Consider the following 16,052-nt stretch of genomic DNA (forward strand, 5'->3'; position numbering starts at 1 on the left):
GCTACAGTTCTACCAATGAAGCCTTTTGTGGACTTGATAAAACCCTTCAGTCCCGCAGACCACTCGCTGCTCTGTCGAGGTAATGTCATTATTTATCCAAAAGCGTTATTGAGATTAAAAGAATGAAGGCTTTTTTTTGGGGTGGGAGGCTTTAGGAATTTGGATATGGATAAGGTAGAAAGTCAAACTTCACCAAACCCCTTTGCCTGGGGAAAAGTAAAATAATTGGTGTATTCCTACAACCATTTAACATATTTGTTCATGATAAAGGAATATAAGAGCATCAATGCTGATGCTACAATGCTTAGTAGGCACATAAATAAAGCATCTTTACAAGGATGTAAAGACATGGCAACCATGTAAGTAGCAAGACTGAAATATCGAAGGCAAAAGATCTTGTTGTAGAGAAAAGCCTTGAACAGACTGGTTCAAGCTGACAGGAAGGTGGCAGTAACTCAAATGAACTTGCATTACAACAAAGTTGTCCAGAAGACATCTCCGAATGTACATGTCAAAACCGTGAAGTGGGTAGGCTACAGAAGCAGAAGACCATAAACATACACACAGTGGCCACTTTATTATGCACAGGAGGTATCTGATAAAGTAGCCACTGAGTGTAATTCCTAGCTTGAGAGGAGTAAGCTAAAAACAGAGATACAGCAAGCAAATTTCCATACCCAAGAGACAATTTAGAAGACTGAGCTTTCAAAGTAAGGTACACACTTTTTAACTTCAGATGTTAAACAGGATACTATACCCTGCCCCTCTCATCATGGGAAATGTGAGATCGCTGGGGAATAAAATGGATGAACTGACGACGCTTGTCAGGAGTCGGAGAACATTTCGGGAGAGCAGTGTCATGTGCTTCACTGAGACGTGGCTGCACGAGGACATACCCGATCAAAGCATTTCTATAGAGGGCTTCCAGACCGTTCGAGCTGACCGGAATTGCACTGAGAGCGGTAAGCGCAAAGGAGGGAGGCTGGCAGTTCTGGTAAATAACAGCTGGTGCAATCCTGGGCATATTACGATCAAGGAACGGGTCTGTAGCCCGGATATTGAACTTTTTGCTGTTGGACTCCGGCCATATTATTTGCCAAGGGAAATCTCACATGCAATTGTGGTTGTTGTGTACACCCCTCCCACTGCCAACCCACCCAGCACCCGACTGCCCTCATTACCATCTCGGGTGACGTCAACCAGGTTACCATGGCTAGAACATTGCCCAACCTCACGCAGTATGTGAGCTGTACAACCAGAGGGGAGAGGACTCTGGATTTGATGTACGCTAACGTTAAGGATGCATACAGCTCCTCTCCCCTCCCCCCACTGGGAAGGTCAGATCACAACCTGGTGCATCTAAAACCCTGCTACGTGCCTCTGGTGAAAAGTAAACCTGCAACCTCAAGGACAGTGAGGAAATGGTCGGAGGAGGCTTATGAGGCGCTCCAGGGTTGTTTTGAGGTGACAGACTGGCAGGCACTCTGTGAGCCACATGGAGAGGATATTGATGGGCTCACAGAATGCATCACGGATTACATCAACTTCTGTGTGGACTGCAATGTTCCGAAAAGAACTGTCCTTTGTTATTCAAATAACAAGCCATGGGTAACAAAGGACATTAAGGACATCCTGAACGCTAAAAAGAGGGCGTTTAGAGATGGAAATAAGGAGGAGCTGAGGGCAATACAGAGGGACCTGAAAGCCAGGATCAGGGAGGCTAAAGACAGGTATAGGAGGAAGCTTGAGTGGAAACTCCAGCAGAACAACATGAGAGAGGTCTGGAGGGGGATGAGGACCATCACTGGGTTCCGCCAAACTAGCAACAGAGGAGCTGAGGGCAGTGTGGACAGGGCCAATGAACTTAACCTGTTCTTTAACAGATTTGACATTGTGACCCCTGCCCATCCCCCACATGAGCCATCTGTTGTCGGCCCCCAATCAACACATGTTCCACTCTCCCCTCCTACGGCTCCTCACAGTCCCCCACCCTGCTCTCATGACTATACCCCGCCCCCACACAAAACCACCATGGTGAGCTTCACAGCTAAACAGGTGAGAAGACAGCTGAAACGTCTCAACCCAAGCAAGGCTTCAGGACCAGATGGTGTCAGTACCAGGGTGCTCAAAGCCTGTGCCCCTCAGCTATGTGGAGTACTTCGCCATGTATTCAACCTGAGCCTGAGGCTCCGGAGGGTTCCTGTACTGTGGAAAACATCCTGCCTCGTCCCTGTGCCAAAGACGCCGTGCCCCAGCGGCCTCAATGACTACAGACCAGTGGCATTGACCTCCCACATCATGAAGACCCTGGAAAGACTTGTTCTGGAGCCGCTCCGGCCTATGGTCAAGCCACACTTAGATCCCCTCCAGTTCGCCTACCAGCCCCGACTAGGAGTTGAGGATGCCATTGTCTACCTGCTGAACCGTGTCTACGCCCACCTGGATAAGCCAGCGAGCACTGTGAGGGTCATGTTTTTTGACTTCTCCAGTGCGTTCAACACCATCCACCCTGCCTGCTGGGGGAGAAGCTGACAGCGATGCAGGTGGGTGCTTCCCTGGTATCATGGATTCTTGATTACCTGACTGGCAGACCACAGTACGTGTGCTTGCCACACTGTGTGTCCGACAGAGTGATCAGCAGCACTGAGGCTCCACAGGGGACTGTCTTGTCTCCCTTTCTCTTCACCATTTACACCTCGGACTTCAACTACTGCACAGAGTCTTGTCATCTTCAGAAGTTTTCGGATGACTCTGCCATAGTTGGATGTATCAGCAAGGGAGATGAGGTCGAGTACAGGGCTACTATAGGAAACTTTGTCACATGGTGTGAGCAGAATTATCTGCAGCTTAATGTGAAAAAGACTAAGGAGCTGGTGGTAGATCTGAGGAGAGCTAAGGTACCGGTGACCCCTGTTTTCATCCAGGGGGTCAGTGTGGACATGGTGGAGGATTACAAATACCTGGGGATACATATTGACAATAAACTGGACTGGTCAAAGAACACTGAGGCTGTCTACAAGAAGGGTCAGAGCCATCTCTATTTCCTGAGGAGACTGAGGTCCTTTAACATCTGCCGGACGATGCTGAGGATGTTCTACGAGTCTGTGGTGGCCAGTGCTATCATGTTTGCTGTTGTGTGCTGGGGCAGCAGGCTGAGGGTGGCAGACACCAACAGAATCAACAAACTTACTCGAAAGGCCAGTGATGGTGTGGGGATGGAACTGGACTCTCTGACGGTGGTGTCTGAAAAGAGGATGCTGTCTAAGTTGCATGCCATCTTGGTCAATGTCTCCCATCCACTACATAATGTACTGGGTGGGCACAGGAGTACATTCAGCCAGAGACTCATTCCTCCGAGATGCAGCACAGAGCGTCATAGGAAGTCATTCCTGCCTGTGGCCATCAAACTTTACAACTCCTCCCTTGGAGAGTTAGACACCCTGTGCCGATAGGCTGGTCCTGGACTTATTTCATAATTTACATATTACTATTTAACTATTTATGGTTCTATTACTATTTATTATTTATGGTGCAACTGTAACGAAAACCAATTTCCCCTGGGATCAATAAAGTATGACTATGACAATACTTAGAAGGTTAGACAGAAATCTCCTAGGAGTCTCCTTACCCAAGGGAGTGCAGTGAAGATTCACTAGGCTGGTCCCAAGAATGGCAGGATTATTTAAGAGGAGAGATTGAGTTGAACAGCTATATATTCACTCAAGTTTTGAGGAATAGGAGGGGATCTCACTGAAGTGTAGGGATCGACAGGCTGCATTCCAGGATATTCCCACTGGCTAGGTTTCCAGAATGAAGGAGTCACATCCAGAATATGGGATAAGTCACTGAGAACTTACCAAACCTGAATGGGTAGCGGAGGACAAGACTGAACATTTGATTACTTGAGCTGCCAAGGCATAGTAGGGAATGTACCAAGTGCTGGTAAATGGGATTAGTGTAGACCAGGGGTTTCCAGGCTGGGATCTATGGATCCCTAGCTTAATGGAATTGGTCCATGGCATAAAAAGGGTTGGATTCCCTGGTGTTGATAGTACTTGATGATCAGCATAAAGCAGTGTTGTGCAACCAGGACTATGAGATGAGGAGAAATTACTTTGTTCAGAGTGGTGATCCTGTGGAATTTAACACAGAAGACAGAGGAAACCGAGTCCTGACTACATTTGGAGACACAGAGAGACTGCAGATGCTGGAACCTGGAGCGAACAACTACTGGAGGAACTCAGAGGGCCAGGCAGCATCTGTGCGGGGAAATGCAGTAGTGCAGCGGTTAGCGCGATGCTATTACAGCCTGGGGTGTCACGGAGTTCAGAGTTCAATTCCGGTGCCGTCTCTAAGGAGTCTGTACTCCTCCCCATGAAACACATGGCTTTGCCCTGGGTTTCCTCCCACAGTCCAAACACATACTGGGCACATTAATTGGGCTTTGCAAATTGTCCTGTGATTAGGATAGGACCGATTGGGTTTGTTGGAGGGTTGCTGGGCCAGCATGGCTCAAAGGGCTGAAAGGGCCTACTCCACAATATATCGCGAAGTAAGTCAATAAATAAGTGGACATTCTGGATTTGGGTCAAGACCCTTCATCTGGACTGTATTAAATGAGGAAGCTAACATTGCTAGACCCCAAGATATCAAGGACGACAGGGAGTAAGCAGCAATAGAGAATTATCTGTAATCATATTGAATGGTAAAGCAAAGTCAGAGGACTCCTATTCTCAATATACTGTATTGGGATAATAGAGGTGGAAGTCTCTCAAAAAGCAGATGTTTCTCTTTAGAATGTAGAAGATTCAGGGGAGATTTAACAGAGGAATACAAAATTGAGGGCTATAGATAGGGTAGATGCAAGCAGGCTTTATACACTGAAATTGGGTGAGACAACAACCAGAGGTCGCGGGTTAAGGGTGAAAGGTGAGAAGTTTAAGGGGAACATGAGAGGGAAATTTCACTCAGGATCATGAGAGTGTGGAATGAGCTACCAGCACAAGTGGAGCACGTGAACTCAATTTCAACGTTTAGGAGAAATTTGGATAGGTACATGGATGGTAAGGATATGGAGTGCTATGGTCCCAACGCTGGTCAATGGGAGTTGGCAGTTTAAATAGTTTTGGCATGGACTAGCTGGGCTGTGCTGTGCTTCTCTATGGCAACAGGCTTCACATACATTTGTTGCATTTTAAATGCAGGGTAGTCACTTACAAACTCCAGCCTTTAATTTTTACCTCTGGAAGCTGTCGACGATCCGGATTAATCGAAGTACGCGCAGGATGAACACAATATCCAAGATCTGTTGACTACTGTACCCGCCAGCTGTGTTGGCAAAAAATCAAATAACATCATGAGTTGAATTGTCTTCTTAGTCACGCAATTGAACATAGAACATAGAATAGTACAGCACAGTACAGGCCCTTTGGCCCACAATGTTGTTCCAACCCTCAAACCCTGCCTCCCATATAAGCCCCCACCTTAAATTCTTCCATATACCTGTCTAGTAGTCTCTCAAACTTCACGAGTGTATCTGCCTCCACCACTGACTCAGGCAGTGCATTCCACGCACCAACCACTCTCTGAGTAAAAAACCTTCCTCTAATATCCCCCTTGAACTTCCCACCCCTTACCTTAAAGCCATGTCCTCTTGTATTGAGTAGTGGTGCCCTGGGGAAGAGGTGCTGGCTGTCCACTCTATCTATTCCTCTTATTATCTTGTACACCTCTATCATGTCTCCTCTCATCATCCTTCTCTCCAAAGAGTAAAGCCCTAGCTCCCTTAATCTCTGATCATAATGCATACTTTCTAAACCAGGCAGCATCCTGGTAAATCTCCTCTGTACCCTTTCCAATGCTTCCACATCCTTCCCATAATGAGGTGACCAGAACTGGACACAGTACTCCAAGTGTGGCCTAACCAGAGTTTTATAGAGCTGCATCATTACATCGCGACTCTTAAAATCTATCCCTCGACTTATGAAAGCTAACACCCCATAAGCTTTCTTAACTACCCTATCCACCTGTGAGGCAACTTTCAGGGATCCGTGGACATGTACCCGCAGATCCCTCTGCTCCTCCACACTACCAAGTATCCTGCCATTTATTTTGTACTCTGCCTTGGAGTTTGTCCTTCCAAAGTGTACCACCTCACACTTCTCCGGATTGAACTCTATCTGTCATTTCTCAGCCCACTTCTGCATCCTATCAATGTCTCTCTGCAATCTTTGACAATCCTCTACACTATCTACACCACCACCAACCTTTGTGTCATCTGCAAACTTGCCAACCCACCTTTTTACCCCCACATCCAGGTCGTTAATAAAAATCACAAAAAGTAGAGGTCCCAGAACAGATCCTTGTGGGACACCACTAGTCACAATCCTCCAATCTGAATGTACTCCCTCCACCACCACCCTCTGCCTTCTGCAGGCAAGCCAATTCTGAATCCACCTGGCCAAACTTCCCTGGATCCTATGCCTTCTAACTTTCTGAATAAGCGTACCATGTGGAACCTTGTCAAATGCCTTACTAAAATCCATATAGATCACATCCACTGCACTACCCTCATCTATATGCCTGGTCACCTCCTCAAAGAGCTCTATCAGGCTTGTTAGGCACGATCTGCCCTTCACAAAGCCATGCTGACTGTCCCCGATCAAACCATGATTCTCTAAATGCCCAGAAATCCTATCTCTAAAAATCTTTTCCAACAGCTTTCCCACCACAGATGTAAGGCTCACTGGTCTATAATTACCCGGATTATCCCTACTACCTTTTTTGAACAAGGGGACAACATTCGTCTCCCTCCAATCCTCCGGTACCATTGCCATGGACAACGAGGACATAAAGATCCAAGCCAGAGGCTCAGCAATCTCTTCTCTCACCTCATGGAGCAGCCTGAGGAATATTCCGTCAGGCCCTGGGGACTTATCTGTCCTAATGTATTTTAACAACTCCAACACTTCCTCTCCCTTAATATCAACATGCTCCAGAACATCAACCTCACTCATATTGTCCTCACCATCATCAAGTTCCCTCTCATTGGTGAATACCAAAGAGAAGTATTCATTGAGGACCTCGCTCACTTCCACAGCCTCCAGGCACATCTTCCCACCTTTATCTCTAATCAGTCCTACCTTCACTCCTGTCATCCTTCTTTTCTTCACATAATTGAAGAATGCCTTGGGATTTTCCTTTACCCTACTGGCCAAGGCCTTCTCATGCCCCCTTCTTGCTCTTCTCAGCCCCTTCTTAAGCTTTCTTGCTTCCCTATATTCCTCAATAGACCCATCTGATCCTTGCTTCCTAAACCTCATGTATGCTGCCTTCTTCCACCTGACCAGATTTTCCACCTCACTTGTCACCCATGGTTCCTTCACCCTACCATTCTTTATCTTCCTCACCGGGACAAATTTATCCCTAACATCCCGCAAGAGATCTCTAAACATTGACCACATCTCCATAGTACATTTCCCTGCAAAAACATCATCCCAATTCATACCCACAAGTTCTAGCCTTATAGCCTCATAATTTGCCTTTCTCCAATTAAAAATTTTCCTGTCCTCTCTGATTCTATCCTTTTCCATGATAATGCTAAAGGCCAGGGAGCGGTGGTCACTGTCCCCCAGATGCTCACCCACTGAGAGATCTGTGACCTGACCCAGTCCATTACCTAGTACTAGATCTAGTATGGCATTCCCCCTGGTCGGCCTGTCCACATACTGTGACAGGAATCCGTCACAGAAGCAAAGCCTAAAATCAAGTTCCATGTTGCAAAGGGGGACTGAGGTTACAGCCAGGTCAGATCCTGTGCGATGGCAGAGCTGGGGTGAGCAGCACGTGGCTCAGCTCGTATGGAGGCACAGAGAGACTGCAGAATGGGGAGCAACACACAAGATGCTGGAGGAACTCGGTGGCCAGTACAAAGAGATGAAGGGAAAAGGGGTGTAGTTAGCAGAGGGATGGTACGTCGGTGCACTGGTTAGCACAACACTTTGTGGTGCTGGCATCAATCCTCATCACCGTCCGAAAGGAATTTGTACATTCTCCCCGAGACCACGGCGTACTCCAGTTCCCTCCCACATTGCAAAGGTGTACGGTTAGGGATTTGTGAGTTGTGCGTGTGTTATGTTGGACCAGGAAGCATGGTGACACTTGTGAGATGGCCAGCCCAATCCTCGCTGATCTGATTTGATGCAGGTGACACACTTCACTGCACCTTTCAATGTACATGCGACAAATAAAGCTAATTTTCTTTCTTTCCTTCAAGAGCTAGCAGGAGATAGGTGAATTTGGGTGAGGAGGGATGATGGGCAGATGAGAAGGTGGGCATAGTGCCAGAAGCTGGGACGTGACAAAGTCACCGCACAGCAGAGGAGCATTGGGAGGGCCCATTGTGAAGAAGTCTGCTTCCTCTCTGTAACAGGATGTCTGGTAGACCCTCTCTCACTGCTCCCCCAACCCTCTCTTTGGCACTTCTGTCCATCACCTCCCAGCTCCTGGCACTATTTCCACTCCACTCCCCGATCTATCCTCGAGCTTTACTCTCCTGGATCCAGAGTTTTCTTCAGACCCTCCCTGCACCTGCACCTTTCTCCCTTTTTTAAAATATATACTGGATATCTTCCTCCTATCTGACTCGCTTGAGCCTCTCAACCCAAAACTGTTCACTTCCCTATATAGATGCTGCCAGGCCCACTGAGTTCCTTCCGCACTCTATGTATCACTTCATATGACAGTTCCAGGCTAAAACATGAAAAACTGGCTAATTAATAATCTTCCCTGAGAATTTTTCAGCAGTACATCCCTGCAAAAGAACGGCAACATTCAAACATAGAAACATAGAAAATAGGTGCAGGAGTAGGCCATTCGGCCCTTCGAGCCTGCACCGCCATTTATTATGATCATAGCTGATCATCCAACTCAGAACCCCACCCCAGCCTTCCCTCCATACCCCCTGACCCCTGTAGCCACAAGGGCCATATCTAACTCCCTCTTAAATATAGCCAATGAACTGGCCTCAACAGTTTCCTGTGGCAGAGAATTCCACAGATTCACCACTCTCTGTGTGAAGAAGTTTTTCCTAATCTCGGTCCTAAAAGGCTTCCCCTCTATCCTCAAACTGTGACCCCTCGTTCTGGACTTCCCCAACATCGGGAACAATCTTCCTGCATCTAGCCTGTCCAATCCCTTTAGGATCTTATACGTTTCAATCAGATCCCCCCTCAATCTTCTAAATTCCAACGAGTACAAGCCCAGTTCATCCAGTCTTTCTTCATATGAAAGTCCTGCCATCCCAGGAATCAATCTGGTGAACCTTCTTTGTACTCCCTCTATGGCAAAGATGTCTTTCCTCAGATTAGGGGACCAAAACTGCACACAATACTCCAGGTGTGGTCTCACCAAGGCCTTGTACAACTGCAGTAGTACCTCCCTGCTCCTGTACTCGAATCCTCTCGCTATAAATGCCAGCATACCATTCGCCTTTTTCACCACCTGCTGTACCTGCATGCCCACTTTCAATGACTGGTGTATAATGACACCCAGGTCTCGTTGCACCTCCCCTTTTCCTAATCGCCCACCATTCAGATAATAATCTGTTTTCCTATTTTTGCCACCAAAGTGGATAACTTCACATTTATCCACATTAAATTGCATCTGCCATGAGTTTGCCCACTCACCCAACCTATCCAAGTCACCCTGCATCCTCTTAGCATCCTCCTCACTGCTAACACTGCCGCCCAGCTTCGTGTCATCCGCAAACTTGGAGATGCTGCATTTAATTCTCTCATCCAAGTCATTAATATATATTGTAAATAACTGGGGTCCCAGCACTGAGCCTTGCGGTACCCCACTAGTCACCGCCTGCCATTCTGAAAAGGTCCCGTTTATTCCCACTCTTTGCTTCCTGTCTGCTAACCAATTCTCCACCCACACCAGTACCTTACCCCCAATACCGTGTGCTTTAAGTTTGCACACTAATCTCCTGTGTGGGACCTTGTCAAAAGCCTTTTGAAAATCCAAATACACCACATCCACTGGTTCTCCCCTATCCACTCTACTAGTTACATCCTCAAAAAATTCTATGAGATTCGTCAGACATGATTTTCCTTTCACAAATCCATGCTGACTTTGTCCGATCATTTCTCCGCTTTCCAAATGTGCTGTTATCACATGGGATAAAAGTTGGTATAAATTCCTACCACAAGAAAATACCCCCATCAATTAAGATTTCTGCATTTGGTGATCACAATGTGATCTCCTCTCTACAAGAAGGCAAACCCAGGTAAGTGATTAATTTGTAGAATACCTCTTTTCTGTCTGAAAGGGTGTCTGCGAGCTCCCACCAACTCTGACCTCTGTCTTTTGCATCTTACTTTTGCTGACGCCACCACCACCCCCCAAATCCAAGCTTGAGGTACATCAACTTGTCTTCAGATTTGAAATATTACAGCCCTTGGGTCAGAACATTTAATTCAAGAACTTCACATAAACAGATTTTTCAGTTTGTGTTTAAACTAACCACTTCTGAAGAAAGGTAATTGACACATTAACTGTGCTTATCTCTCTCCACAGATGCTGTTTAGCCTGCTGAGTATTTCTAACCCATCTTTGTCAACTGTACTGTTTGTCCCTCTCTCACACACGTTATCTTTATTTCTCTCTCCTCCCACTCATCGTCTAGTACATTGCCAGACAGATCAGTGTCACAAATAACTTCTTTTAGCCAGTACTGTCCACTTTGCCATTCAGTTTCACGATCTCCACTATTGATAGTCCCTTTGTTTCCTCTCTTCTGTGCATGTCTGGCACTGAACTTTCCTAGTTCTTGTGAAAGGTCATTGTTGGCCAACATTAATTTAATTTCTCTCTCCACAGGTGAAATTTAGAAAGACATGTACAGTACTGGTGCAGCGGAGAGCGAGTTTGTAAATCTGGTGAGACCAAAGGTTGCTGGGAATGGTGAGAGTGTGGATCAGGTGACAGAGGAGGAGAGTCGGGATAGGGAGAGGGTGGGCTGGTGTGGTTGCTGACGCCTCATGGACCAATTGAGTGCAAACTTCCTACAATGTCCCAACACTTAAGCAGGTGACACCTGAAGTGTGAGGAGCATGTCATTTCACTGCTGAGGAATGGCTGTGATGGACTTGAGCATCAAGGTTATAGAATGCCACTATCATTCCAAGCAATGTGCTGACTGTTGAAACATCCTTTACAGCCGGATCCTACATCAAAAGGGAGGTTTTCCCTCACACTAATGGGGAAAACAAAACAGTGCAATGAGGAGAACACAGGCACCATAACCAAATGGAGGCACAAGAGATTGCAGAAGCTAAAATCTGGAGCATGGTCTCCTTATGGTGTAGGAATCCATAAAAAAATCATAAAGTGCTCATTTGTATTAAATGTAACCATTTCTGCATTAATTTGAAGATTTTAGAATATACAGATTTATATAAATTCAAGTACCTACATGATTTTAGTGTAGTATTGACTATGGTGCCCAGCAGAGCAGCAACGATAATTATGGTATCAAACCTGAAATATTAATCAGAAACTTAATTCATTGTTTCACATCCAGAATAAATAATAGTTTAAAAATGAAGTAAAATTACCAATTCCAAAATTGAAATTTAGCAAAAAAGGCCCTGGGTTCGTGTGCGTAGAGTTTCAGCAGTATTTCAATTACGTAGAGGGTCAAGAACGCCCATTCTGCCTTAGATATTAAAGGATTGGTCTCATCTCCACCGATAAAAATAGCATTTATAACAATGATAACATCGTATGTGTAACGAAACCCTCTGTGAGAGAGAAAACAAAACTTGTAACACATTGTAAGAATCTTACTTCTCTGCCTAATTGTAAACAAATAGTTTTTGTTGTACTGCAGATCATGGTCTTTCTTGGGGGCTTTGCTACTGCTTGCTTGGTGGGTGAAGGGTGCTGATGTTTTTTGCTGAAGTAAGTGGGGTAGGGGAGGGTCAATGCTTTGCTGCTGCTTGTGCGTGGGAGAGCGGGGGGGGTGTTGGGGTTCTAACATTTTTACTGTCATTCTTTGGGGCACTCTTCTGTTCCATCAATGTCTGCGAAGAACAAGAATTTCAGGTTGTATATTGTATACACTCTCTGATGGTGAATGGAGCTACTGAACTAAAAAAAGTCAAGACCAGTGCACACTAATTAACTTAAATGATCAATACTGCGGATTACATCTAAATCTACTGAAGGGAGCAGAAAGCTGGAGAAGATGGATCACAAAACAGAAACTAGAAAGGAAATAAGATAATGAATGAAGACTAAACATACAGTACTAAGTTGGCCAGCAGGGAGCCAAACTATGAATTATTCACTGTGGCTGCTTTGTACAGATGCTGCAACAGAAGCAAGCACACAACCAGGCCACTACAGACCTGCCCCAATTTAGGATTACACTCTGTTCCTGTATCACCACATCCATATTTATAACTTCAGTTTGAACATCAGTGTCAATCTTCACCGTCCAATCCAGCAGTGAATACCACCTACACACAGCTCTCTCAAGCTACGAAAGACAGGAAAAGCACAAGTATGCACGGGAAGACAAATTGGTATTGCTACCACAGATGGAAATTTGCTGTCATAGACAGAGAGCACAAAAACAGGCCCTTCAGCCGACCAAGTCCATCTCAACTGTCAACAGCAATCGCCTTTATTCTTCTCTCCACATTCTCAACCGCTGGCACCTGATTCTACCATTCACCTAAGTGTTGGCACAATTTACAGTGCCCAACTAACTTACCAATCTACATGACATTGGGAAATGGGAGTAAAAACTTGGAAGGAGCCCACATTGTGACAGGGAGAGTTTGTAAACTTCACACCAACAGCACCAAACCTGGGTCTCTGGTACTGTGAGGTAATGCCTCTTCTAGCCGTGACACTGTGCTACCCTGCTGTTTTGCAGAAACCAGGACATCTCAGTAAAAATTAAACTATCTTCAAAGCATCTCACTTTTATGATACTTTGTCCATCTGGACTGAGAAATTTGAAGAGTATAGCATAGGGGCAGGTTCTTCAGCCCATTATGAATGTTTGCACCAATCGTAATGACAATCTAACTAATACACACAAAATGCTGGAGGAACTCAGCAGGCCAGGCAGCATCTACGGAAAAGAGTACACAGGCTATGTTTGGGCCCGAGACCCTTCACCAGGACTGGAGAAGAAGAGATGAGAAGTCAGAGTAAGAAGGAGGGGGGAGGGGACAAAGAAGTGCAAGGTGGTAGGTGATAGATGAAACCAAGAGAGGGGGAGGGATGAAGTCAAGAGTTGATAAGTCGAATGATGAAAGAGATAAAGGGCTGGAGAAGGGGAGATCTGATAGGAGAGGACAGAAAGCCATGGAAGAAAGGGAAGTGGGAGGAGCACCAGATGGACATGATAGGCAGGTAAGGAGAGGAGGTGAGAGAGGGAGAGGGAAATGGAAATGGGGAATGGTGAGGGGGGTGGGGAGAGGAATTACTGGAAGTCGAAAAACCGATGTTGGTAAATTCAGTGGGGCAGAAGCAGTGGGTTTACCTGGACAGGCAGATTTATGGATGGCAGGAACAATGCTCCTTCCATAGCTGCTGCCTGGCCTGCTGAGTTCCTCCAGCATTTTGTGTGCATTACTTTGATTTCCAGCAACTGCAGATTTTCTCTTGTTTGTGACAGTCTAACTAATCGGTAACTAATCACATAATCTCTATCTCTATAACTCCGCCTTTCATTGTGTCCGTCTAGTGCCTGTTAAATATCATTTCCACCATCACCCCCGACTGTGCAATCCAAGCACCTATCACTTATAGTGCGTAAAATAATAACAATTTACCTTACATATCCCCCTTTAAGATTTCCCCTCTCACCTCAAACGTCCCCTAGTATTCAACATTTCTACCCCAGGGGAAAAATTCCTGAATGTCTACCCTCTCCATCGTCATGTAATTTTAAAAACCTGTATCAGGTGTCCCCTCAGCTGCTGATGTTCCAGAGAAAACAGACCAAGTTTGTCCAACCTGCACGTAGTGGATACTCACCAATCCAGGCATCCTCCTGGTGAACCTCTTCGGCACCCTCTCCAAAGCCTCCACATTCTTCCTACAGCATGGAGACCAGAACTCTACACAATACGTTAACTGGTCTGGCTGCAAAAAAACCAAAGCCCTGACTGATGAACGCGTTCATCTTTCCCACCCTATCCACCTGCGTTATCATTTTCAGGGAGCTATAGACTTGTACTCTAAGATTCCTCTGTACGTCAATGCTCCTAAATATACCTCATAAAACCCATCATCTCACCTGTCGGGATTAAATTCCATTTCCCATTTCTTCGCCAAGGTTTTCAACTGATCGTTATCCTGCCATATCCTTTGACAACCTCCCTCACTAAACACAACTCCACCAAATTTTGCATCATCTGAACACTTTTTCACCAGTCTGATGAACATAAACAATCCTGACGCTACAAATGAAAAGCATTCTGCTGGGTTTGAGCCTCAGACACTTAAAATGACACTTGCAGGTGAAACAAACATTAGTCAGATCCTTCAATATACAGTACTGCTCAAGTCTTAGGCACACACACATATTACAGAGCTAGAGTGTATAAAACTTTTGCATTGAGAGGAGAGGAGAGTGTGTTTGTACATCTGACAGGAATAAAGGACGTTGGGAATGGTGAGGGTGGAGCGCTGCGTGAGGGGTGTGGGACAGGTGGCCAAGAAGGAGTGTCAGGAGCCGGGTGGGGGTGTGTGGGTGCAGAAACACCTAGCTCTGAGACACCAGGCAAGGTCAGTTGAATTCAAACAACTGGTTTATTGATCATCGGGGAATGTCTCTCTGGTGCTTCCCACTCCTTCCCCTTCCCTCCTCTTTTTATTCAACCATAATTCCCCACCCCCTGCCCCCTTCCCACTCTCAGTCCACAATAGAGACCCATATCAGATTCAGGCTTATCATCACTCAACTTGAACAGTACAGTGTAATTCAGAAAATTACTGCAGTACTGTGCAAAAGTCCTGGATATATATATACATGCCTAAAACTTTTGCACAGTTCTCTAAATAAGCAGCATGAAGGAAACAGTCAATCCTGTTTGTGTTCTACTAGCTGCTATGAAAGAGAGGGTGGTTAAAGGTATTTAATATAACTCTGTTGACATCTGGAATATAACATCTCCCACAGTTAAAGCTGATGGGAGCATTAGTTTTTGTACTGGTGGGTAATCAATACAAGAAATAATTAACTCTGACTAATGCTCAAATGGAACTTGTCTATCATAAATCACCTGTCAGCCAGTTCTACAACAAACTCTAAGTATTAAAATTACACATGAGAATGCTGATTTTGATCATCAGTCACTGGAACATACTGGTGCTTGACCATCCTGCAGATGAGCTGGCTCACTCTGGAGTTATACAGGGTCGGTATGCTTTTCTCCAACGGATGGACCCTCTCCTTCATCTGAACAATCTGTATGTTTAGAAGGTCTGCCAGGCGGATGAAAGACTCTTTTCCTGATTAAAAAGAAAACATAGAATCGGAGCTGTGCAACACAGAAAACAAGCCGTTTTGGCCCAACTTGTTGACCAAGGTGTCTTCCTGAGCTGGGTCCCATTTGTCTGCTTTTGGTCCACATCTCTCTAAACCAGGGGTTCCTAACCGGATGTCCACAGCCACCTTGCTTAATGGTATTGATCCATGGCATAAAAAAGGTTGGACACCCCTGCTCTAAACATTTTGTATTTATGAACCCATCCAAATGTCTTTTAACAACTGACATTCAGTATTGATCATGACCAGTAACTAACATTTACAGATGTGTTTCACGTTCGACACGCTTTCCCAACACTTCCCAATACCCAGGGTTGGGCAAGTGGCTTTGTACAGATGGATTTAAACAGTATCAAGAGTTGCATTTTAAATAAGCAGAGTAATGCAGACAAAAGCAGTGAAACATAGGCTTCTAAGCACTAAATCCATGGCATGCCAAATCCCAAACACAACCTCCCTAAAGCATAATATAATT

General features: G+C 45.5%; 1 protein-coding gene across 2 annotated transcripts in view; it reads right to left on the reverse strand.

Annotated features, from left to right (window-relative positions):
• tpcn3 (two pore segment channel 3) overlaps nucleotides 1-16,052 on the reverse strand; it is a 59,936-nt gene that overhangs the window by 7,036 nt on the left and 36,848 nt on the right. For both annotated transcript variants that reach the window (XM_063072821.1, XM_063072830.1), the window contains 4 exons: nucleotides 15,396-15,540; nucleotides 11,622-11,807; nucleotides 11,480-11,544; nucleotides 5,241-5,328 (listed from right to left, as the gene is read on the reverse strand). In XM_063072821.1, the coding sequence (XP_062928891.1) occupies nucleotides 5,241-5,328; nucleotides 11,480-11,544; nucleotides 11,622-11,807; nucleotides 15,396-15,540 (484 nt within the window). The remainder of the gene's footprint in view (nucleotides 1-5,240; nucleotides 5,329-11,479; nucleotides 11,545-11,621; nucleotides 11,808-15,395; nucleotides 15,541-16,052) is intronic.

The sequence above is a fragment of the Mobula hypostoma genome, chromosome 2 (genome assembly GCF_963921235.1).
Source record: "Mobula hypostoma chromosome 2, sMobHyp1.1, whole genome shotgun sequence".
In the NCBI taxonomy this organism is placed as follows: domain Eukaryota; kingdom Metazoa; phylum Chordata; class Chondrichthyes; order Myliobatiformes; family Myliobatidae; genus Mobula; species Mobula hypostoma.